Consider the following 20,612-nt stretch of genomic DNA (forward strand, 5'->3'; position numbering starts at 1 on the left):
GCAAAGTAACGTCTCTGCTTTTTAATATGCTGTCTGCTGTTGCTGCTAAGTCACTTCAGTCGTGTCCGACTCTGCGACTCCATAGACGGCAGCCCACCAGGCTCCGCTGTCCCTGGGATTCTCCAGGCAAGAACACTGGGGTGGGTTGCCATTTCCTTCTCCAATTCATGAAAGTGAAAAGTGAAAGTGAAGTTGCTCAGTCATGTCCGACTCTTCATGACCCCATGGACTGCAGCCTACCAGGCTCCTCTGTACATGGGTTTTTCCAGACAAGAGTACTGGAGTGGGTTGCCATTGCCTTCTCCGAATAGCTGTCTAGGTTGGTCATAACTTTCCTTCCAAGGAGTACGTGCTTTTAATTTCATGGCTGCAATCACCATCTGCAGTGATTTTGGAGCCCCCCAAAATAAAGTCTGACACTGTTTCCCCATCTATTTGCCATGAAGTGATGGGACCAGATGCCATTATCTTAGTTTTCTGAATGTTGAGCTTTAAGCCAACTTTTTAACTCTCCTCTTTCACTTTCATCAAGAGGCTCTTTACTTCTTCACTTTCTGCCATAAGGGTGGTGTCATCTGTTTATCTGAGGTTATTGATATTTCTCCCGGCAGTCTTGAGTCCAGCTTGTGCTTCATGAAACCCAGCATTTATCATGGTGTACTCTGCATATATGTTAAAGAAGCAGGATGGTAATATACGGTCTTAACATACTCTTTACTGATTTGGAACCAGTCTGTTGTTCCATGTCCAGTTCTAACTGTTGTTTCCTGACCTGCATACAGATTTCTCAGGAGGCAGGTCATGTGGCCTGGTATTCCCATCTCTTTAAAAGCTCTCTAGGTGATTCTAATATACAGCCAGGGTTGAGAACCTCAGAGTTAGAGCATGCATGCATATTGAGTTGTTTAGCTGTGTCCAACTCTTTGCGACCCTCTGGGCTATAGCCCATCAGGCTCCAATGTCCATGGGATTCTCCATGCAAGAATACTTGAATGGGTTTCCATGCCCTCCTCCAGGGGATTTTCCCAACCCAGGGATCGAACCCACATCTCTTATGTCTCCTGCATTTGCAAGTGGATTCTTTACCCCTAGTGCCACCTGGGAAGCCTGAGTTAGAGCTTACTTACTTGGATTTCAATGTGAATTGCTCACTAGTTAGCTCTCTATAAAATACTTGGCAACCCTAATGATTGTAGCAGTCTCTAATGTAGGTGTTCATCTTTGTGGTCCTCTAATCTGGCATATTTTTAGTGTGATAGAGAAGGAACACAATATTTATTGAATTCGCTTTATTTTTGATTTTACAGAAGAATCTACCAATGACTTTCTAAAGTAGTGAACTCTAGTATGTTTAAGTGGTTACTTCAGGAAAACATCCATTATGTAGAGTGTTATCTCTGCATAGAGAAATCACTAAGAATTATATGTGTGCTTCAATAATTAATTATGCATTTAGTAACTGTTCATCATGATTCAGGCAAAGCCCAGGTAGCCCAGTGTTAAAGAATTAGCTTGCCAATGAAGGAGATGCAGGAGTTTGATGCCTGGGCTGGGAAGATCCCCTGGAGGAGAAAATAGCAGCCCACTCCAGTATTCTTGCCTGAAAAATCCCACTGACAGAAGAGACTGGTGGGCTACAGTCCATGGTGTTGCAAAGAGTTGGACACGACTGAGTGAGCACTCACATCATGATTCAGAGGCTTATTCTTTGACCTAAAAGGTTGTAGGTAGTGTAAAATATTCTTTTTTTCAGTATATAATCTTTTATATACTAATATGTAAGGTTGTTTATCATATAATAAATCCTATAATTCTGGAATATAACCTGTTTTAAGAATTCTACATATCAGTATTATAATTCATAACTTAAGTTATCTTTTTAAAATAAATCATTACTGACACTTTTTCTAATCTGATCAAAAAATTTCTTGTTTATAATAGCTAAGAGGATGATTTCCTGGAACAAACTTGTACTACATGTTTTATGTATTTTTTTCCTTATAATAATACAGTTGTGTATATTTTGAAATAAAAATTTGAACATGTCAGAAATTCGCTTCACTGTACTAAAGGGGTGAGTTCCCAGGTGGCACTAGTGGTAAAGAACCCGCCTGCCATTGCAGGAGATACAAGAGACATGGGTTCGATCCCTGGGTGGGGAAGATCCCCTGGAGGAGGACATGGCAACCCACTCCAGTATTCTTGCCTGGAGAATCCCATGGACAGAGGAACCTAGCAGGCTACAGTCCCTGTGGTCACAAAGAGTCGGACACAATTTAAGCGACTTAGCATGCAGCAGGTACACCAGAAACAACACAACATTGTAGGAATTTGCTGATCGAAGCTCCAAGAAATTTAGGCTAATTTAAAAGTCACCTGAGCACAGAATCTGTCTAGATCAGTGATTCTCAAATACTGGTCCTAGGACCAGCAGCTTTGGCATCTGCATCAGACTCACCTGGGAACTCGTTAGAAATGTGAATTCCTGTGCCCACAGTGTACCTGAATTGAGGCTCTGAGAGTGGGGCCCAACAATTTGTAGTTCAATAAGCCCTTCAGGTGATTCTTATTCATGTTATACTTTAAGAACCACTGATTTATAGGATGACTTACTAGAGGGCCATTGCTAGAGGGTATTTCTTTAGCTACAGTTACAAAAATATGCACATTAATCTGGTGGCAGTGGGAAAGGAAAGTTATAGAGGAAGAATTTACATAATTATAGCATTTGCTAACTAGTTAGATCTGAGATGTAATGGAGAAGATTGTTTGAGGCTATACACAGGTATCCGATTGAAGGATGGTACCATTAACAGAGATATGTCAGAGGAGAACATGGCTTGCAGTCGGTGGATAGGATGAAAGATTTGGTATAGGTTGTGCTGATTGATGGAGAAGGCAATGGCACCCCACTCCAGTACTCTTGCCTGAAAAATCCCATGGATGGAGGAGCCTGGTGGGCTGTAGTCCATGGGGTCTCTGGGAGTCGGACGTGACTGGGAGACTTCATTTTGACTTTTCACTTTCATGCTTTGGAGAAGGAAATGACAACCCACTCCAGTGTTCTTGCCTGGAGAACCCCAGGGATGGGGGAGCCTGGTGGGCTGCCATCTATGGGGTTGCACAGAGTCGGACACAACTGAAGCGACTTAGCAGCAGCAGCATCAGCAGTGCTGATTGATATGGTGATAAAACAAAGTAGCCTTGTCCAATAGGCAGTTAATATATTGGTTTACCTTAGAGATATTGTATGTTTGGTTCCAGACCACTGAAATGAAGCAAGTATTATAGTAAAGTGAGTCATATGGTTTTTTGAAGTGTTTCCTTTTTTCACATAAAGGTTATGTTTACACCTCACTGTAGCCTATTACTGCTACTGCTAAGTCACTTCAGTCGTGTCTGACTCTGTGTGACCCCATAGATGGCAGCCCACCAGGCTCCCCCGTCCCTGGGATTCTCCAGGCAAGAACATGGAGTGGGTTGCCATTTCCTTCTCCGATGCACGAAAGTGAAAAGTGAAAGTGAAGTCGCTCAGTTGTGTCCGACTCTTAGCAACCCCATGGACTGCAGCCTACCAGGCTCCTCCGTCCATGGGATTATCCAGGCAAGAGTACTGGAGTGGGGTGCCATTGCCTTCTCCGTAGCCTATTAACTGTGCAGTAAAGTTGTGTAAAAAAAAGTACATACCTTAATTAAAAATATGTTATTGCTAGAAGTACTGTCATCTGAGCCTTTAGCAAGTTGTAGTAGTAAAATCAAAGGTCACTCTTGAAAGATTGCCATAACAAATATAATAATAATGAAAAAGTTTGAAATACTGTGAGAATTACCAAAATGTGACAGACACACAAAGTGAATAAATGCTCTTGCTGCTGATAGACTTGCTCTGACACAGGGTTGCCACAGAACTTCAGTCTGTTAAAAACTCAAATATCTGTGCGGTACAGTAAGTTGCAATAAAATGGGGTGTACTTGTATAGTAACAAGTGTGCCTTTATTCTGGGGAGACATTTTGGCTGAAGGAAGAGCTTAAGAAATCACTTGTTTGTGTTGAATATGAAATTGAAGCTACGGGAGTGAAGAATATCCGTTTTATTTCTTGTCTAGGAATGAAGTAGACATTGTTTCCAAATTTCAGATGAGAAAACAGATTTCTTCCAGGCCACTCCAGCTAGAGTTTACCAGCTGGAGCTGGCATTCAGGCTGTTTTGACTCTGAGCTTGTACTTTTGCTGTAATACTACATGTTTCATAATAAATATCTCTACTTGGCTTTTGGGGCCTGAACTGTCTATGGCAGGGCTGCCACTTACATTTCTGAAGCAGACTTGGAGATTCCAGGAAGCAGCAATGTGTTCAGAGCTGAGGGAGAATGGGCAGGGCAGGAAATCTCAGTCAAAAGCAGTTAAAATTGAAAATGGGATCCCTTGGCTACCTGGGTAAGACATACAATCACTTAGTGGACATACAATCCCTTCATAAATATTTAACTGAAGACTATATGCTGGATACTATGATGGACTTATGTTGAAGAAAATTATTCAGGCTCTCCTTGAGCTTCTGTGCTACATATTATATGCGAGGCTCTTTGTACAGGTATATATACAAGCTACAAGTCTTGAACATAGTGGCATTTACAAAAATGACCTGTCCTAAATTATCTTTGTCATTTAAGGGACCAAAAAACTTTTTAAACCATTTAAAATCATGATATTAACTACAACCATTGCTCTTTACATTTACTAAATGTGTTTCATAAAGAATTACCCACTTTTGGAACTCTTGCCCTCTCATGTTTGCTATATTGTTGTGAGTTAGCAAATGGATTTTAATGTTGGCATCAACCTAAGAGTATGAAGGAAAATGTCCAATGTGTTAGATTTTCTGAGATACTTCTTTTTGTGAACATAGTCAGGCAAAAGCTGATTAGGTGAAATTTACGGCAGTTCAAAATGTACACAGTTTCCAAATGTACAAAAAACTTCTGATGATTGGAGCTTAACCTTTTCCTATTTAATTCTTTTATAATTACTGTTATTTTAATGTGGTTTTCTTCATCAACTTGAACAATTATAAAAGTCTATAACAACTGCTTTCCCCATGCTTAAGCATCACGTGCAAGCCATAACAAAGTATGGAAAGGTCCTAACCCATTAAAGTTTGTGTTGGTCCCGAAGTTTGCTATCCGCTATTGTCATTTTTAAATGTGAATTTTGCCAGTTTTCTCAGGAAAAAAAAAAAAAAAAACAACCAAACAACAAAATTTTAGATTAGCTGAATGATTTGGGATGAATAACTAATTTAATCCTAGAGTAAGATAAGAAGTCTAATTATGTTACAGATCTTTTCTGTGCTAACATTTTTTTGGGTACGGTTGATAGATGAATTCATAATATTTACTGCATTTATTTTTCAAATATTTGTTTCAGCTATGAATTTGTGAAGTACCTTAGACAGTACATATGCAACACTTTGGGGTCTATGATTGAAGAAGAAATGGAAAAATGGACATCTGATCAGAATCAGGTTGAGGAATTTGGCTATGACACAGTTGTACAGCATGTTACTAAAAGAACTCAGGAATCTAAAGAGTGAGTATGCCCCCAGTAATGTTTTAAAGTAGTTTTTCTTTCAACAGGGTTCCTTGAAAGCACCCTTAACCTGTGTCTCCTGCAGTCTCTTTTTCTCTTAGCAGCCAGAATGAGTCTTTAAACCAATGAGTCAGATCATGCCACTCTTCCACTCAGCTTTAAGTAAAATAAGGATGACTTGACCAGTCGATCTGTTAGGGTAAATGGCTACTAAGTGCCTAACAGGCAGGGCTGGATAAAGGGATGGTTCACATGCTTGGCAGGACTGAGAGATTTCATCACCTATTCAGAGTGCACACAATTTGAAACTTACTGTTTATTTCTGGCATTTTCCATTTAATAACTGAAACTGTGGAAAGTGAAACCATAGGTAGGGGAAACCCTCTTTATTATAATTCCTAATAGTCTATTTCTGGCAATATCATTAAATATTCTAAAAGGAGGACTAAAACTCTTAGTCAGAAAATGAAAACTTTTTAATGCTAAAAGCAAAGTTTTACATGAGATATTTAGGCTATCTAAATATTACTAAAAATGTATTTAGTAATCACTTTTTATCTCTGGTTAAGACATTTAATTTTCTTGCATTTTAGGTCACTCATGTGTAAAATTAATATAATAATAATTACCTCACAAAGATTTTAAATGTCTTAATGGATGTGTTCTTTGTGAACATGGATGAAAGATTTTAAGTTGTACAGAATATTTTTTCTTTTTTTTTTTTGTGCGTGTATTTCTTCAGAAACTACTTAGGGCTAATGTAATAGTACAGTTATTAAAAACATTTTTACTGTAATAATTCAAATTGCTTTCTTAAACATTTTGGTGTCTATTTTTTAAATAGAGGTATTTGCACATGAAACAATTCATTTGTAAGATCTATCATGTTAATATAATCTTGTATATATAAGTGGAAGTACTCACAGTGTTTATTTTCATTGTTAATTGATTTGGTTTTTTCACTACCTCTTAGAGCATTTTCTTTTTTAACTTCTTGGACTATGAAGGAATCTTCTCAGTGGTGTACATATTCTGTCCTAGGCTTTTTCAAACCTACAGTTGCTACTGAGTTCCAGTTTGTTTAGCTGTTGATATTGAGGGTCTTACTCTCTAGTTTTGTTTTTTGTTTTATTCTGTCTTCCTTTGGCTAGTTTGCTGATATGTCTTGTAGAAGAATTCATGTTTGTGTGTTTTCAAGAAATTTATATTTTCTGGAGAAAATATGTCTAAAATGAAACTTTATGGTTTTTAATTACCCTTACCCTGTAAGTTATTGAGATTTACTTTTATTTTCCTTTATTAAATCAGTATGTTGTAGGCTTTTTAAAAAAACAGTTTAATTTATTTTTGACTACATAGGATCTTTGCTGCACTCAAGCTTTCTAGTTGCAGGAAGCCAGGGCTGCTCTTCCTTGTGGTGCATGGGCTTCTCCTTGCAGTGGCTTCTCTTGTTGCAAATAGACTTCGGTAGTTGCAGCACGTGGGCTCAGTAGTTGCTGCTCGTGGACTCTACAGCACAGGCTTAGTAGTTGTGGCACACAGGCTTAGTTGCTCTGTGGCATCTTCCTGAACCAGGGATCGAACCCATGTTCCCTGCATTAGCAAGCAGACCTTATCAACTGTGCCACCAGGGAAGTCCCACTCTATTGTTAGTTTTAAGGGGACAGGAGTTTATGTTGGTCAAATGGCTATACCTAACTGGAATGGAGTCTGGGGAGTGTAGTTCACTCCTACGCCCAGCTATACAGTCCAGTTACTGTGGAAAGGGAGCGCAGCTGTGGTGGATAGCTATTGATTGCTACCAGGACATTGTTACACTTCCCTGCTTCTTGGTGCTTGGAATGTGTTAAGGAGGAAGCTGGGGCCTCCTAACTCAGTTCCTATATGTACTTCACCAGTTAGTCTAAAGAGTGTCTTAGAATTCAATTTCTTCTTGCCTTTTTTTAAAAAAATTATTTTATATTGGATTATAGTTGATTAACGGTGTTGTGTTATCCTTCTTGCTCTTTATAAACTTTTAAACTTGAATTTTCCTTGGGCTGCTTCTCACTTCTATAGTAGTTCTTTTCTGTATGTGTTTTCCCTCTGTATTGTTCCTAATCTATTCTTATTTTCTTATAGTATTTTTGTATTTTCTCATAATTTCTGAGGCTTTAAAAATATACACATGTATAGCTATATGTATATTCTCTTTATAGTTATATGTAAATTATACATTATTAAATAACATGATTAAGTATATAATGTATAAGTTATATATAGAAATAATGTATTTGGTGCTTTATAATGTATATAATATATAATTTAAAATATATTTTAAAATTTCTTTAAACTTTAAAATCTCAGTCTACTATTTTTATCCAAATCCCCCCGCATGATTTTATTACTTCCATGGGAGAGTACTTTACCTATCCTTTCTTAGATTTATGTAGTTAAAATGACCCACTAACCAGGATATAAAAAAGGGAAGTTTCTGTGCTTATTTTCTAATGTATTTCCATTATTATAACGATAAGCCATGGACATATGTTTTATCATGCTTTATATTTACAAATAACTTTCAGATATATACTCTTATTTATTTCTTGCTATGACCATGTGAACTAGATCAGCTTTATTGTGTTTTTTTTTTTTTTTAATTTAAAGCTCTAAGTGCCTTTATTCAGTGATTCATGAATTGGACAGCATCCCATCTAGTAAATAGAAGAGTGCTCCTAGATTGTATTTTTTATTTTTATTTTTTGCTTGCATCGAGTCTTTGTTGCTGCGCCTGGGCTTTCTTTAGTTGCAGTGAGTGGGGGCTACTCTTTGTTGCAGTGTGCAGGCTTCCCATTGAGGTTGCTTCGTTGTTGTGGAGTACAGGCTGTAGGCTCCTGGGCTTCAGTAGTTGGTGGCTCGTGGCCTTAGAACGTGCAGCCTTCAGTAGTACATGGGTTCAGTAGTTGCAGCTTGCGGGCTCGAAGTTGTGGTGCATGGTCTTAGTTGCTCTGCAGCATATGGAAGCTTCCAGGACCAGTGATTGAACCCGTGTCTCCTGCATTGGGAGGAGGATTCCTATCCACTGTGCCACTAGGGAAGTCCTAGATTGTTTTCTTTTTCTTATGTATAGTTAAGAAAAAAGAGACTTATTTATAATGATAGAGCTTCTAGGTAAACTAGTGAGGACTCCAATCCAAGTTTTCTGATTTCAAATTTAGTATTTTATTTACTTTAACATCTGAGCCACCAGGGAAGCCCATTTTATTCATTATCTTTATTTAAATCTTTATGCCTTGTTGCTTTTAATTTTTGCCTTTTTAAGTATAGAAATTTCAGTAGTACACATCTCATATTCCTCATTTGTAAAATAAAGGGTAGACAAGATTATTTTTATATTTCCATCTAGCTCTAAAATTCTACCTGTAGGGTTTTGGAGGATCTTAGTAATGTTAGTATGGGTGCTTGAGAGTTTGCACTTAATAAATGGATAAATTTATTACAAGTTTTTAAAAAATAGATAGATAGATAGACCCAGAGAGCTAAAATTGACCTTAGAAATTATCCATTTCAAAATTTTACTAATTTCAGGAATCCTTTTCCTAACATCTCTGATAGTGGTTTCTCTATTTGAAAGGATCCACTGATATTTTAATTCCTATTTGGTTCTCAGTTGTAGTGATGGATGCCTATAGATACAAATTATAGGCAGGTGAGAAGGGAAGGAAAAAATAGAGGAAGGGAGAGTAGAGAAAGAGAAATTTTAAAAAGGAGTGAAAGTGTCCTGTAATATAGGCTGGGTTTTGGTAGTTGGATATTAGCAGTTGACTTTGTTGCTAATTACTGGAGTCTGCCTTTGGAACATCTTGCCTTGGGTTCTGTTAATTTTACTGCCTTGGTTCATGTAACCAGATGCAAAAACTTAGGAAATAACATATTTTAGATTTTCTATTATTTACCTGTTGTGTGAATTCTGTTGTATCATTTGGTGTTTCAGAAAAACTGACTTTTGTCTTTAGGATTGTATTCTTAGAGGGACTTTACAGAAAAAAATAATAAGTTTAATTTAGTTGAATGTTTTAATTTGTGCTAATAGTCTTTCTCTTACAAAACTTGCTTTGAATTTAAAGATACAAAGAGATGATTCATTCTCTGAAGAACATCATGATGATAGTGGTGGAATCTATGATTAACAAGTTTGAAGAAGACGAAATACGAAGTCAAGAGAGGCAGAAAAAAATCCAAAAGGAGAAAAGCAGTAGTTATTGCACAGACAATTGCTCTGATAGTGATTCGTCCTTCAATCAGGTGTGTTGTTTAATTCTGCCTTTATGTCTTGAAATGGTGTTTAATAATCATTAGCTTCAATTCAGTTTTTATTAGCCAGATTTTTTTTTCTACTTTCTAGTTTTAAGATTCAGAAGAATAAGCAGTAACATAATCTGATATTAAACATTTAGTTCATGAAATAATATCTTCTAGAATTATATGTACAGCAAATTATATCTGAACAATTGTTAATGAGATTAGGAAATAAACTGGTAGATTTTGGATTAAAAAAAATGAAGCAATCTGCTTAGTCTTTAGTTAAACAAAAGATCTTATTCCCAGTTAATCCTTATTAATCAAATATTAACTACACTGTAGATGAGACATGGAGATAAAATATTTCCTTTATCTTCTGGAGATGAAAGTTGCTATGAATTGTTAGTTTTAAAACATAAGCTTTTTTTTAATGTTCAGACATCTGAAGCTTTATATTTTATCCTTCCCATTTATTGGAATCCTTGTCATTTAGCTACAACAGAGCTAAGAGTCCAGTGTCTAGATTAGTCCTAATAGAAAACAAAGGAAACTAGTTGGAGTAGAACCCATGAATGCACCATAAATTTCCATACAGAAACTTTCAGGCCATGTGGAGTCTGTTTGACCTTCATATGAATCTCACCTGATATTTTTAGTGAAACATTTTCACCTAATTAGTTCTAACATAGGGACATAACTGTAACATAGATCCTAAATGCATACCAAAAAGGGATATGGAAAGTTTGGGTGAGACATGAAATATATATGTATATTAATTGCAGTTAAGACTACACTTTTGAAGGGAAAATGGCTTTGGAATTAGTCAAGGCAGAATGTAAAAGTTATCACTGTATTATTCACCAGGAGATAACTGTGCTGAGTTTTAATTTTTGTAAGTCCAGTTAATTATCTGATGTGATGGAGGAAGTGACAAAGGTTGTGAATTTTCTTCATGTTGTGCCTATAAATCATCCCTTGTTGATGTACTCTTTGGAAGAAGAGTAGGCTGTAGAGATTTTAGTTCAGTTTAATGCAATCAGATGGCTTATTCAATAGGTTTACTGAACTGCTACTTTTCAAGGACATTCTGGAGAGGAAAGGAACAGTAACACCTAACTTTAGAACTCTGAGGACTCATAAGATTATACTTTCTTAGTTATCAGTTCAGTTCAGGCGCTCAGTCATGTCCGACTCTGCGACCCCCTGAACTGCAGCACACCCAAGCCTCCCTGTCCATCACCAACTCCTAGAGTTCACCCAAACTCATGTCCATGGAGTCGGTGATGCCATCCAACCATCTCATCCTCTGCCATCTCCTTCTCCTCCTGCCCTCAATCTTTCCCAGCATCAGGGTCTTTTCAAATGAGTCAGTTCTTTGCATCAGGTAGCAAAAGTATTGGAGTTTCAGCTTCAATATCAATGCTTCCAATGAACACCCAGGACTGATCTCCTTTAGGATGGACTGGTTGGCTCTCCTTGCAGTCCAAGGGACTCTCATGAGTCTTCTCCAATACCACAGTTCAAAAGCATCGATTCTTCGGTGCTCTGCTTTCCTCACAGTCCAACTCTCACATTCATACATGACCACTGGAAAAACCATAGCCTTGGCTAGACGGACCTTTGTTGACAAAGTAATGTCTCTGCTTTTTAATATGCTGTCTAGGTTGGTCATAACTTTCCTTCCAAGGAGTAAGCGTCTTTTAATTTCATGGCTGCAACCACCATCTGCATTGATTTTGGAGCCCCCCAAAATAGTCAGGCACTGTTTCCACTGTTTCCCCATCTATTTGCTATGAAGTGATGGGACTGGATGCCATGATCTTCGTTTTCTGAATGTTGAGCTTTAAGCCAACTTTTTCACTCTCCTCTTTCACTTTCATCAAGAGGCCCTTTAGTTCTTCTTCACTTTCTGCCATAAGGGTGGTGTCATCTGCATATCTGAGGTTATTGATATTTCTCCCAGCAGTCTTGATTCCAGCTTGTGCTTCTTCCAGCCCAGCGTTTCTCATCATGTACTCTGCATGAAAGTTAAATAAGCAGGGTGACAATATACAGCCTTGACGTACTCCTTTTCCTATTTGGAACCAGTCTGTTTTTCCATGTCCACTTTTTTTTTTTTAATTTTATTTTATTTTTAAACTTTACATAACTGTATTAGTTTTGCCAAATATCAAAATGAATCCGCCACAGGTATACATGTGTTCCCCATCCTGAACCCTCCTCCCTCCTCCCTCCCCATTCCATCCCTCTGGGTCGTCCCAGTGCACCAGCCCCAAGCATCCAGTATCGTGCATCGAACCTGGACTGGTGACTCGTTTCATACATGATATTTTACATGTTTCCATGTCCACTTTTAACTGTTGCTTCCTGACCTGCATACAGGTTCCTCAAGAGGCAGGTCAGGTGGTCTGGTATTCCCATCTCTTGAAGAATTTTCCACAGTTTGTGGTGATCCACACAGTCAAAGGCTTTAGCATAGTCAATAAAGCAGAAATAGATGTTTTTCTGGAACTCTTTTGCTTTTTCGATGATCCAGCGGATGTTGGCAATTTGATCTCTGGTTCCTCTGCCTTTTCTAAAACCAGCTTCAACATCTGGAAGTTCACAGTTCACATACTGCTGAAGCCTGGCTTGGAGAATTTTGAATATTTACTAGTGTGTTAGATAAGTGCAATTGTGTGGTAGTTTGAGCATTTTGGCATTGCCTTTCTTTGGGATTGCAATGAAAACTGACCTTTTCCAGTCCTGTGGCCACTGCTGAGTTTTCCAAATTTGCTGACATATTGAGTGCAACACTTTCACAGTATCATCTTTTAGGATTTGAAATAGCTCACCTGGAATTCCATCACCTCCACTAGCTTTGTTTGTAGTGATTCTTCCTAAGGCCCACTTGACTTCACATTCCAGGATGTCTGGCTCTAGGTGAGTGATCACACCATCGTGATTATCGTGGTTGTGAAGATCTTTTTTATACATTTCTTCTGTGTATTCTTGCCACCTCTTCTTAATATCTTGTGCTTCTGTTAGGTCCATACCATTTCTGTCCTTAATTGTGTCCATTTTTCCATGAAATGTTCCTTTGGTATCTCTAATTTTCTTGAAGAGATCTTTAGTCTTTCCTATTCTATTGTTTTCTTCTATTTCTTTGCACTGATCTTTGCATTCTTAGTTATTAGATAAACCATATGTCTACACTGAAATTGTTTCCCAGGTGGGGCAGTGGTAAAGAATCCACCTGCAATGCAGGAGACTCATGAGTCCATTTTGATCCATGGGTTGGGAAAATCTTTTGAATGAGGAAATGGCAATCCACTCCAGGATTCTTGCCTTGAAACTTGCATGGATAGAGGAGTCTGGTGGGCTATAGTCTATGGGGTCACAGAGTCAGACGTGACTAAGCACATATACACTGAAATTAAACCAGAAGAGAGAAAAGTGGAGCGTGTTATTTTGTTGTAAGAAGTAAAAATATTTAGATCTAAATAGGACTGATTAACTGGCAATTAAGCATGTTAATCTCAAATGCCAAGTTATTTCCCATCATAGAATCATAGATTTTTGAAGAAATTCAGAGCTTTGGTAGAAATGGAATCATACTTTCAGAAGATATTTTTGGTTTTTGTTTTGATTCTTGAGAAGGATCTTGCTTTAAGTTTATATGGCTTCCTTTGGAATGTCCACAGAGTATATCTGCAGGTTAAAGTGCCTGCCTTATGAATATGACTTTGTTTCAGAAGGGACTAATTGAATTGAATTTGAACTAGACCCACCACCCGCAAGGCATGGGATCCCTGGACCTTTGGGAAAAAAATCACATAAATGCCGGAACTGTCCTGAAAGGTCTGTTAGTGTGTCTGAGATGTTCGGGTATACTTTTGTTTAGTGAAAAAAAGATTCCTTTGCTTTAACTGACCAAAGAGAGGCTGAATTAATATGCTCAGAAGTGAAAGAGTCTCTGAAGATATATCAATCTTTCATTCCATTAAATATTGATGTTATTATTGATGCCTTCAAAATTGATGTTACTTACACTGGGCTTAAAAAAAACTGAATTATTCTGTGAATAACATTTAGTCAACAATTTTGATGCTGCTGTTTTGATATTAGTAGAACATTTGTATTTTGTGAATAGAGTAGGCTTTATTTCCTCATTATTTTAAATATTGAATCCTGATTGTATATTGATCCATTATTAAAAAACTTTGGACATGACTTCCTTGGAGACTATTTGTGTACATTTGAGCATATTAAAGAATAAAGTTGGCTGATTTTTACTATAGTTGTGAGCAGAGAATTCTCAAAGGATTGATACTGTGATTAAACATGGAAAAGTCTGCAAAATAATGCTGAAAAGATAGATGTACACTTTGTATGGAGAAGGTGAGTTTAGTATAACAGTCCACTGCTGTTCTTTTGTAACGTGAACCTATATAAGGCATTTCTTTGCTTTCATGGCTACCTCTCCTTGAAGCCCATCCTTTGGTCCCTATGGCAGGCAGAATAACAGCCCTTTCAAAAACATTCATGTCTTAATTCCCAGAATTTGTAACCTGTTACCTTACATAGCCCAAGGGGCTTATAAATATGATTAAATTAAGATGGGGAGATATTCTGGATTATTCAGGTGAGCCAAATGTAATCACAGGCATCCATATGAGAGAGACTCAGGAAGGTCAGAGGCAGAGAAAGTGCTGGGCAGGCTGAAGTAGATGTCAGAGTGGTTGTTGGCTTTGAAGAGGGAAGGTGGCCCATGATCCCAGCATGCAGGCAGTCCCTAGAAGCTAGAAAAGGCAAGGAAATAGATTCTCCCCAGAAGGCAGAAGGAACAGAGCTCTGTGAATGTATTCTGAACTCTAGAACTGTAAATTGGTGTTGAGAACTTCCGTGGTGGTCCAGTAGTTAAGAATCCACCTGCCAATGCAGGGGACATGGGTTCAATCACTGGTCCAGGAAGATTCTACATGCAGTAGGGTAGCTAAACTCTTGTGCTGCAGCTGCTGAAGCTCACTCACTCTAGGGTCCGTGCTCTGCAGCAAGAGAAGCGATTGCACCCCACTGAAACTAGAGTAAGCCCACGTGTAGGAGTGAAGACCCAGCACAGTCAAAATATAAATGAATAAAAATCTGTGGCTATAGAAGGGGAAAAATGGGTCACTGGGAACAACTAACAGTTAAAAAAAATACATAAATTGGTGTTTTTTATTTTATTTTATTTTTTTTGGTGTTTTTTAAGTCATGAAGAAGTTTATGGTAACTTGTTACGGTAGCAGTGCCGAAACTAGTATCTTCCCATTGTTACTTGTTCACCTGAAGGCCAGGTTTGTTGTTTCTGCTTTTTACTTCCTGGAAAAGAAGCTATTACTTGGACTTTGTGTTTGAACTGCCTCCTGGAAGCAATTTGAACCCCATCTTGTTACTGGGTTTTGAATCTTTTTTTTTTTTTTTTTTGCTAAAAGTAGCACATGTATTCCAATTAATTCAAAATGAACACTCAGCCTTTTCTATCACAATGAAAAACAGAACATGAAAATAATAAAAAGGGCATCATGGCAACACAAAGCAGAATTGCAACAGAGAGCTGGCTTTAAATTATGACAATTTATACATTATGAAAATGAAAGGAACACACATATTTCATATTCCTGTTGTAATCATAAGATCTTCTCCTCCTACTTTTACCTAGATCTTGATTCCCTTCAGTTGTTAAGCAAAACAAGCTCTCAGTTCAGATTTAAGGCCACACTTAAAGTGCACACATTCACACTTTCTTGAATGTGAGCTGCTATTCCTTCCATTCAAAGGAGGAAGTTTGGCTGTGGCTGGGTTTTGAATCTTTCAGTAAGACTTTTCTTAAGTAGCTCTTTTCTTTTATTGGGTGTGAGGCCTTTGCCCTGAGTATGTGCTATGCTTTTCAACCCTGTGGACTAGCCCACCAGGCTCCTCTGTCCATGGGATTCTCCAGGCGAAAACACTGGAGGGGGTTGCCATTCCCAGGATCTTGCAGGGAATCTTCCTGACCTAAGGATCGAACCCACATCTCTTATGTCTCCTGCATTGGCAGGCAGGTTCTTTACGGCTGAGCTACTGGGGAAGCCCTTGTGCTATGCACTGGATCACTCTAATTGGTGTTTTGCCCTAACTTCTAAAATCTTAGAGTATCTTGAGTTCAACCCCATTTTTGGCCTCTCTTAAAATCTTAGATATGCAAATGATACCACCCTTATGGCAGAAAGTGAAGAGGAACTCAAAAGCCTCTTGATGAAAGTGAAAGAGGAAAGTGAAAAAGTTAGCTTAAAACTCAACATTCAGAAAACGAAGATCATGGCATTTGATCCCATCACTTCATGGGAAATAGATGGGGAAACAGTGGAAACAGTGAGAGACTTTATTTTTTTGGGCTCCAAAATCACTGCAGATGGTGACTGCAGCCATGAAATTAAAAGACACTTACTCCTTGGAAGAAAAGTTATGACCAACCTAGATAGCATATTGAAAAGCAGAGACATTACTTTGCCAACAAAGATCCGTCTAGTCCAGGCTATGGTTTTTCCAGTGGTCATGTATGGATGTGAAAGTTGGACTGTGAAGAAAGCTGAGCGCCAAAGAATTGATGCCTTTGAACTGTGGTGTTGGAGAAGACTCCTGAGAGTCCCTTGGACTGCAAGGAGATCCAACCAGTCCATTCTAAAGGAGATCAGCCCTGGGTGTTCTTCGGAGGGAATGATGCTAAAGCTGAAGCTCCAGTACTTTGGCCACCTCATGCGAAGAGTTGACTCATTGGAAAAGACTCTGATGCTGGGAGTGCTTGGGGGCAGGAGGAAAAGGGGACTACAGAGGATGAGATAGCTGGATGGCATCACCGACTCGATGGAAGTGAGTTTGAGTGAACTCTGGGAGATGGTTATGGACAGGGAGGCCTGCTGCTAAGTCGCTTCAGTCGTGTCCGACTCTGTGCGACCGCATAGATGGTAGCCCACCAGGGTCCCCCGTCCCTGGGATTCTCCAGGCAAGAACACTGGAGTGGGTTGCCATTTCCTTCTCCAGTGCATGAAAGTGAGAAGTGAAAGTGAAGTCACTCAGTCGTGTCTGACTCTTAGCGACCCCATGGACTGCAGCCCACCAGTCTCCTCCATCCATGGGATTTTCCAGGCAAGAGTACTGGAGTGGGGTGCCATTGCCTTCTCCGCAGGGAGGCATGGCGTGCCAATTCATGGGGTCACAAAGAGTCTGACACGACTGAGCGACTGAACTGAACTGAACTGAACTGAAAATCTTTAGAGTTTTACAGTGCTCTTTTTGGTGAGGAACTTTGCTTTTGAGGATGTCATAGTACTGCTGAAGAATCACAGGATTTTCTTTTTCAGTAGCATTGGCTAGAGCAATAGGATAACCGCAGCCCAAACTGTTGTTCAGAAGTTCCTCCATCTCTTGTAGTAGTGGTGTAGTCGCTCAGTCGTGTCCGACTCTTTGTGACCCTGTGGACTATAACCCACCAGGCTCCTGTGTCCATGGGATTCTCTAGGCAAGAATACTGGAGTGGATTGCCATTTCCTTCTCCAGGGCATCTTCCTGACCCAGGGATCGAACCTGGGTCTCCCGGATCACAGGCAGATGCTTTACCCTCTGAGCCACCATTGATCAGACTTTTATTATTATTATTTGCCTTATAAACAGAAAAAGATAAAAACCTAAAATCCTAAAAATGTAGGAAAGGAAAGTCATCTGAGACTAGAAAAAAAGAACACACTAGTATCAATAGTGCATCTGCCTAGAGTTAAGCTTGAGACAGGTGGATTGGGAGGAGAATTGGTTAGGTGCAGGTGTGAGCTTCCTTGCTTGCTTGTTTAATAGTAATGTCTTGAGACAATTTGATACCAGAAAAGCTAATTTCTTTAATTAACAGTGCTAATACCTTCATGAATATGTGTTCCTTTATACTTTTAAATATTAATAGGTTTTTGTTTTTATTTCTCAATGGTAGCACTTTTCACATAACTTAAGTATCTAGGAAATTAAGAACTTTATCATTTGAAAATATTTTAAAAACTTGTTTTTGTTTTGAATTAATAACTTTTTCTATATTTAAGACTTAATGAAGAGTGCATAGTTTTAAGAAGTTTTAGATGCACTACAATTCTGAAAAACTATTTTACATGAAGCTAATTCCTTCTGAATCTTGAAAACAAGTCAGTCTCTGGCTCTGCCATTTATGAACTGTGGGCTTTGGCTTCTTACTCTCTTTCTGTGTTCAATTTTCTTAACTGTTATAGAAGAGACAGTAATAACATTTACCTTATAAGATTGCTTTGCAGGTTTAATGTACATAAAGCATTCTACACACATTAAAGATCCTCATTTTAAGTTCTTATGTAAGTGTTTGCTGTTATTGTCCTCATCCCTCGTTGGTGTTTTTTTTTTCTTTTCCTTTTGTGAGAATACAGAAGAAGTCATTGTGCAGTTAGACATATTAAAGCCTGAGGAATAACTAGGTTTCAGTTCACTTCAGTTCAGTTCAGTTGCTCAATAGTGTCCGACTCTTTGCGACCCCATGAATCGCAGCATGCAAGGCCTCCCTGTCCATCACCAACTCCCGGAGTTTACCCAAACTCATGTCCATCGAGTTGGTGATGCCATCCAGCCATTGCATCCTCTGTTGTCCCCTTCTCCTCCTGCCCCAATCCCTCCCAGCATCAGAGTCTTTTCCCATGAGTCAGCTCTTCGCATGAGGTGGCCAAAGTATTGGTGTTTCAGCTTCTGCATCAGTCCTTCCAATGAACTAGGTTTAATATTTGTATATTTTATTTCCCATAGTCATTTGTTTCAACAACAGAACAGTTGTCTTTCTTTCACTAGTTGTATTTCAATGGTTTATACAGTTTACAAACCAAAGATTTAAAAAGAGGTTTCTAGGGTAATTAATTTTGATGGTGGTGTGAATTTTGAACTTAGTACAGTTATTGACTAATGTGAATAATCTTCAGTTTGTGTTGAATAAAGTGAGTACATCTCTGTAAAACAACAAAAGTTACAGAATGCATCTTGTGTTAACTATCTCTAGGTATACCTTGTTTGACAGAAATGTATACAAATCTTACTATGGCATTTAAAGACCTTTAATTAGTATCTGCATGATCATGCTGCTGCTGCTGCTGCTAAGTTGCTTCAGTCATGTCCGACTCTATGCGACCCCATAGACAGCAGCCCACAGGGCTCCCCCGTCCCTGGGATTCTCCAGGCAAGAACACTGGAGTGGGTTGCCATTTCCTTCTCCAACGCATGAAAGTGAAAAGTGAAAGTGAAGTCGCTCAGTTGTGTCCGACTCTTAGCGACCCCATGGACTGCAGCCTACCAGGCTCCTCTGTCCATGGGATTTTCCAGGCAAGAATACTGGAGTGAGGTGCCTTTGCCTTCTCCTGCATGATCATGCAGTAGGACCAAAATTCATCTTGGATTATCAACCTGTTCTCCTTCTTGCCCTTTTCCCTGTAGAGTTTGCTCAGGAATTGTTTGCTTGGATTACAATTTCATTCATGTAAATATGTTTAAAAAATATTTTTCCTTTTGGAGTTACCTACCTATATTAATATCACCAACAGATCTATTTTGTGTTGCTTTAGCAATGAAGTTAGCAGATCCTGCTCCCTCAGGAATTTATCTATTTATTTATTTCTTGACTGTGCTGTATGGCATGTGGGATGTTAGTTTTTGGACCAGGAATCAAACCCTTGGTCCCTGCATTGGAAGCATGGAGTCTTAGCCACCGGACCGCCCTTTTTTGGTGGGGGAGAGGGGCAGGAATTTTTAATATAACTCTTTCAGCTGTTCTAAATACTTCTAACAAATCTGTATTCAGTGGAACACATTACCTGCATGCTCTAGTTAAATCAGTTATTGCAGTTAGTTGCAATGGAAATTTGCCCATCCACTGATACACAACATCACTAGAGGAAATGTTAAATACAGAAAACCTTTAAGGTAGGTATTCCCGCTTTCCACACTTTTAGACTTACTCTGATCTCTAGTGTAATAAGTTATTTCATTGCTTATGTAATGTTTTAGGAATAATTTATACTGTGTTTAAGATGACTAAGGAATCTTGTATAGTAATGCATGTGTGCTCAATTGTGTCCGACTTGTTGCAACCCCACGGACTGTAGCCCAGCAGGCCCCTCTGTCTGTGGGATTTCCACAGTGGGTTGCCGTTTCCTACTTCAGGGAATCTTCCCAACCCAGGGATCGAACCTGAGTCTCTTGCATCTCCTGCATTGGCAGGTGGATTCTTTACCACTGTACCACCTGGGAACCCAATATCTTATATAGGTTAGTAAGCATATTAATGAGGCTACTCCATAATGATGGCAGCTTTTATTTTTAAGTGGTTATTTTAGGTATTATTTAAATTGCTTTGGCAATAAAAAGTTTCTTTCCTTTTCCAAAATAGCTTATGGTCTACTATAAACTTTTTCTAGATGAAAGTTTTTACTTCAGAAATTCTTCACTTAAGAGGAGGCATGAAGAAAGGTTATAGAGAAGTACAGAAAAGAAAAGGAACAAAAAAGTTCAGTCAGCATTATAGTTATGGTTTGTGTACCTTTAGTACCTTCATATTTATGTTGTTTTATCTTTGTTTCATAGATCTCAGATGCCTGGGTGTAAAATACTTTTTACTTTTACATGTCTTTTGAGTCTTACAATGTTCTGCATGTTGCAATTGCTCAGCAAATGATAGCCTTCATATATA

At 38.6% G+C, this 20,612-nt stretch overlaps 1 protein-coding gene across 3 annotated transcripts in view; it reads left to right on the top strand.

Moving 5' to 3' along the window:
* Positions 1–20,612, top strand: part of TBC1D32 (TBC1 domain family member 32) — a 208,130-nt gene that overhangs the window by 4,752 nt on the left and 182,766 nt on the right. For all 3 annotated transcript variants that reach the window (XM_055535047.1, XM_055535046.1, XM_055535044.1), the window contains exons 3-4: positions 5,429–5,590; positions 9,697–9,874. In XM_055535047.1, coding sequence (XP_055391022.1) covers positions 5,429–5,590; positions 9,697–9,874 — 340 coding nt within the window. The remainder of the gene's footprint in view (positions 1–5,428; positions 5,591–9,696; positions 9,875–20,612) is intronic.

The sequence above is a fragment of the Bubalus kerabau genome, chromosome 9 (assembly GCF_029407905.1).
Source record: "Bubalus kerabau isolate K-KA32 ecotype Philippines breed swamp buffalo chromosome 9, PCC_UOA_SB_1v2, whole genome shotgun sequence".
In the NCBI taxonomy this organism is placed as follows: domain Eukaryota; kingdom Metazoa; phylum Chordata; class Mammalia; order Artiodactyla; family Bovidae; genus Bubalus; species Bubalus kerabau.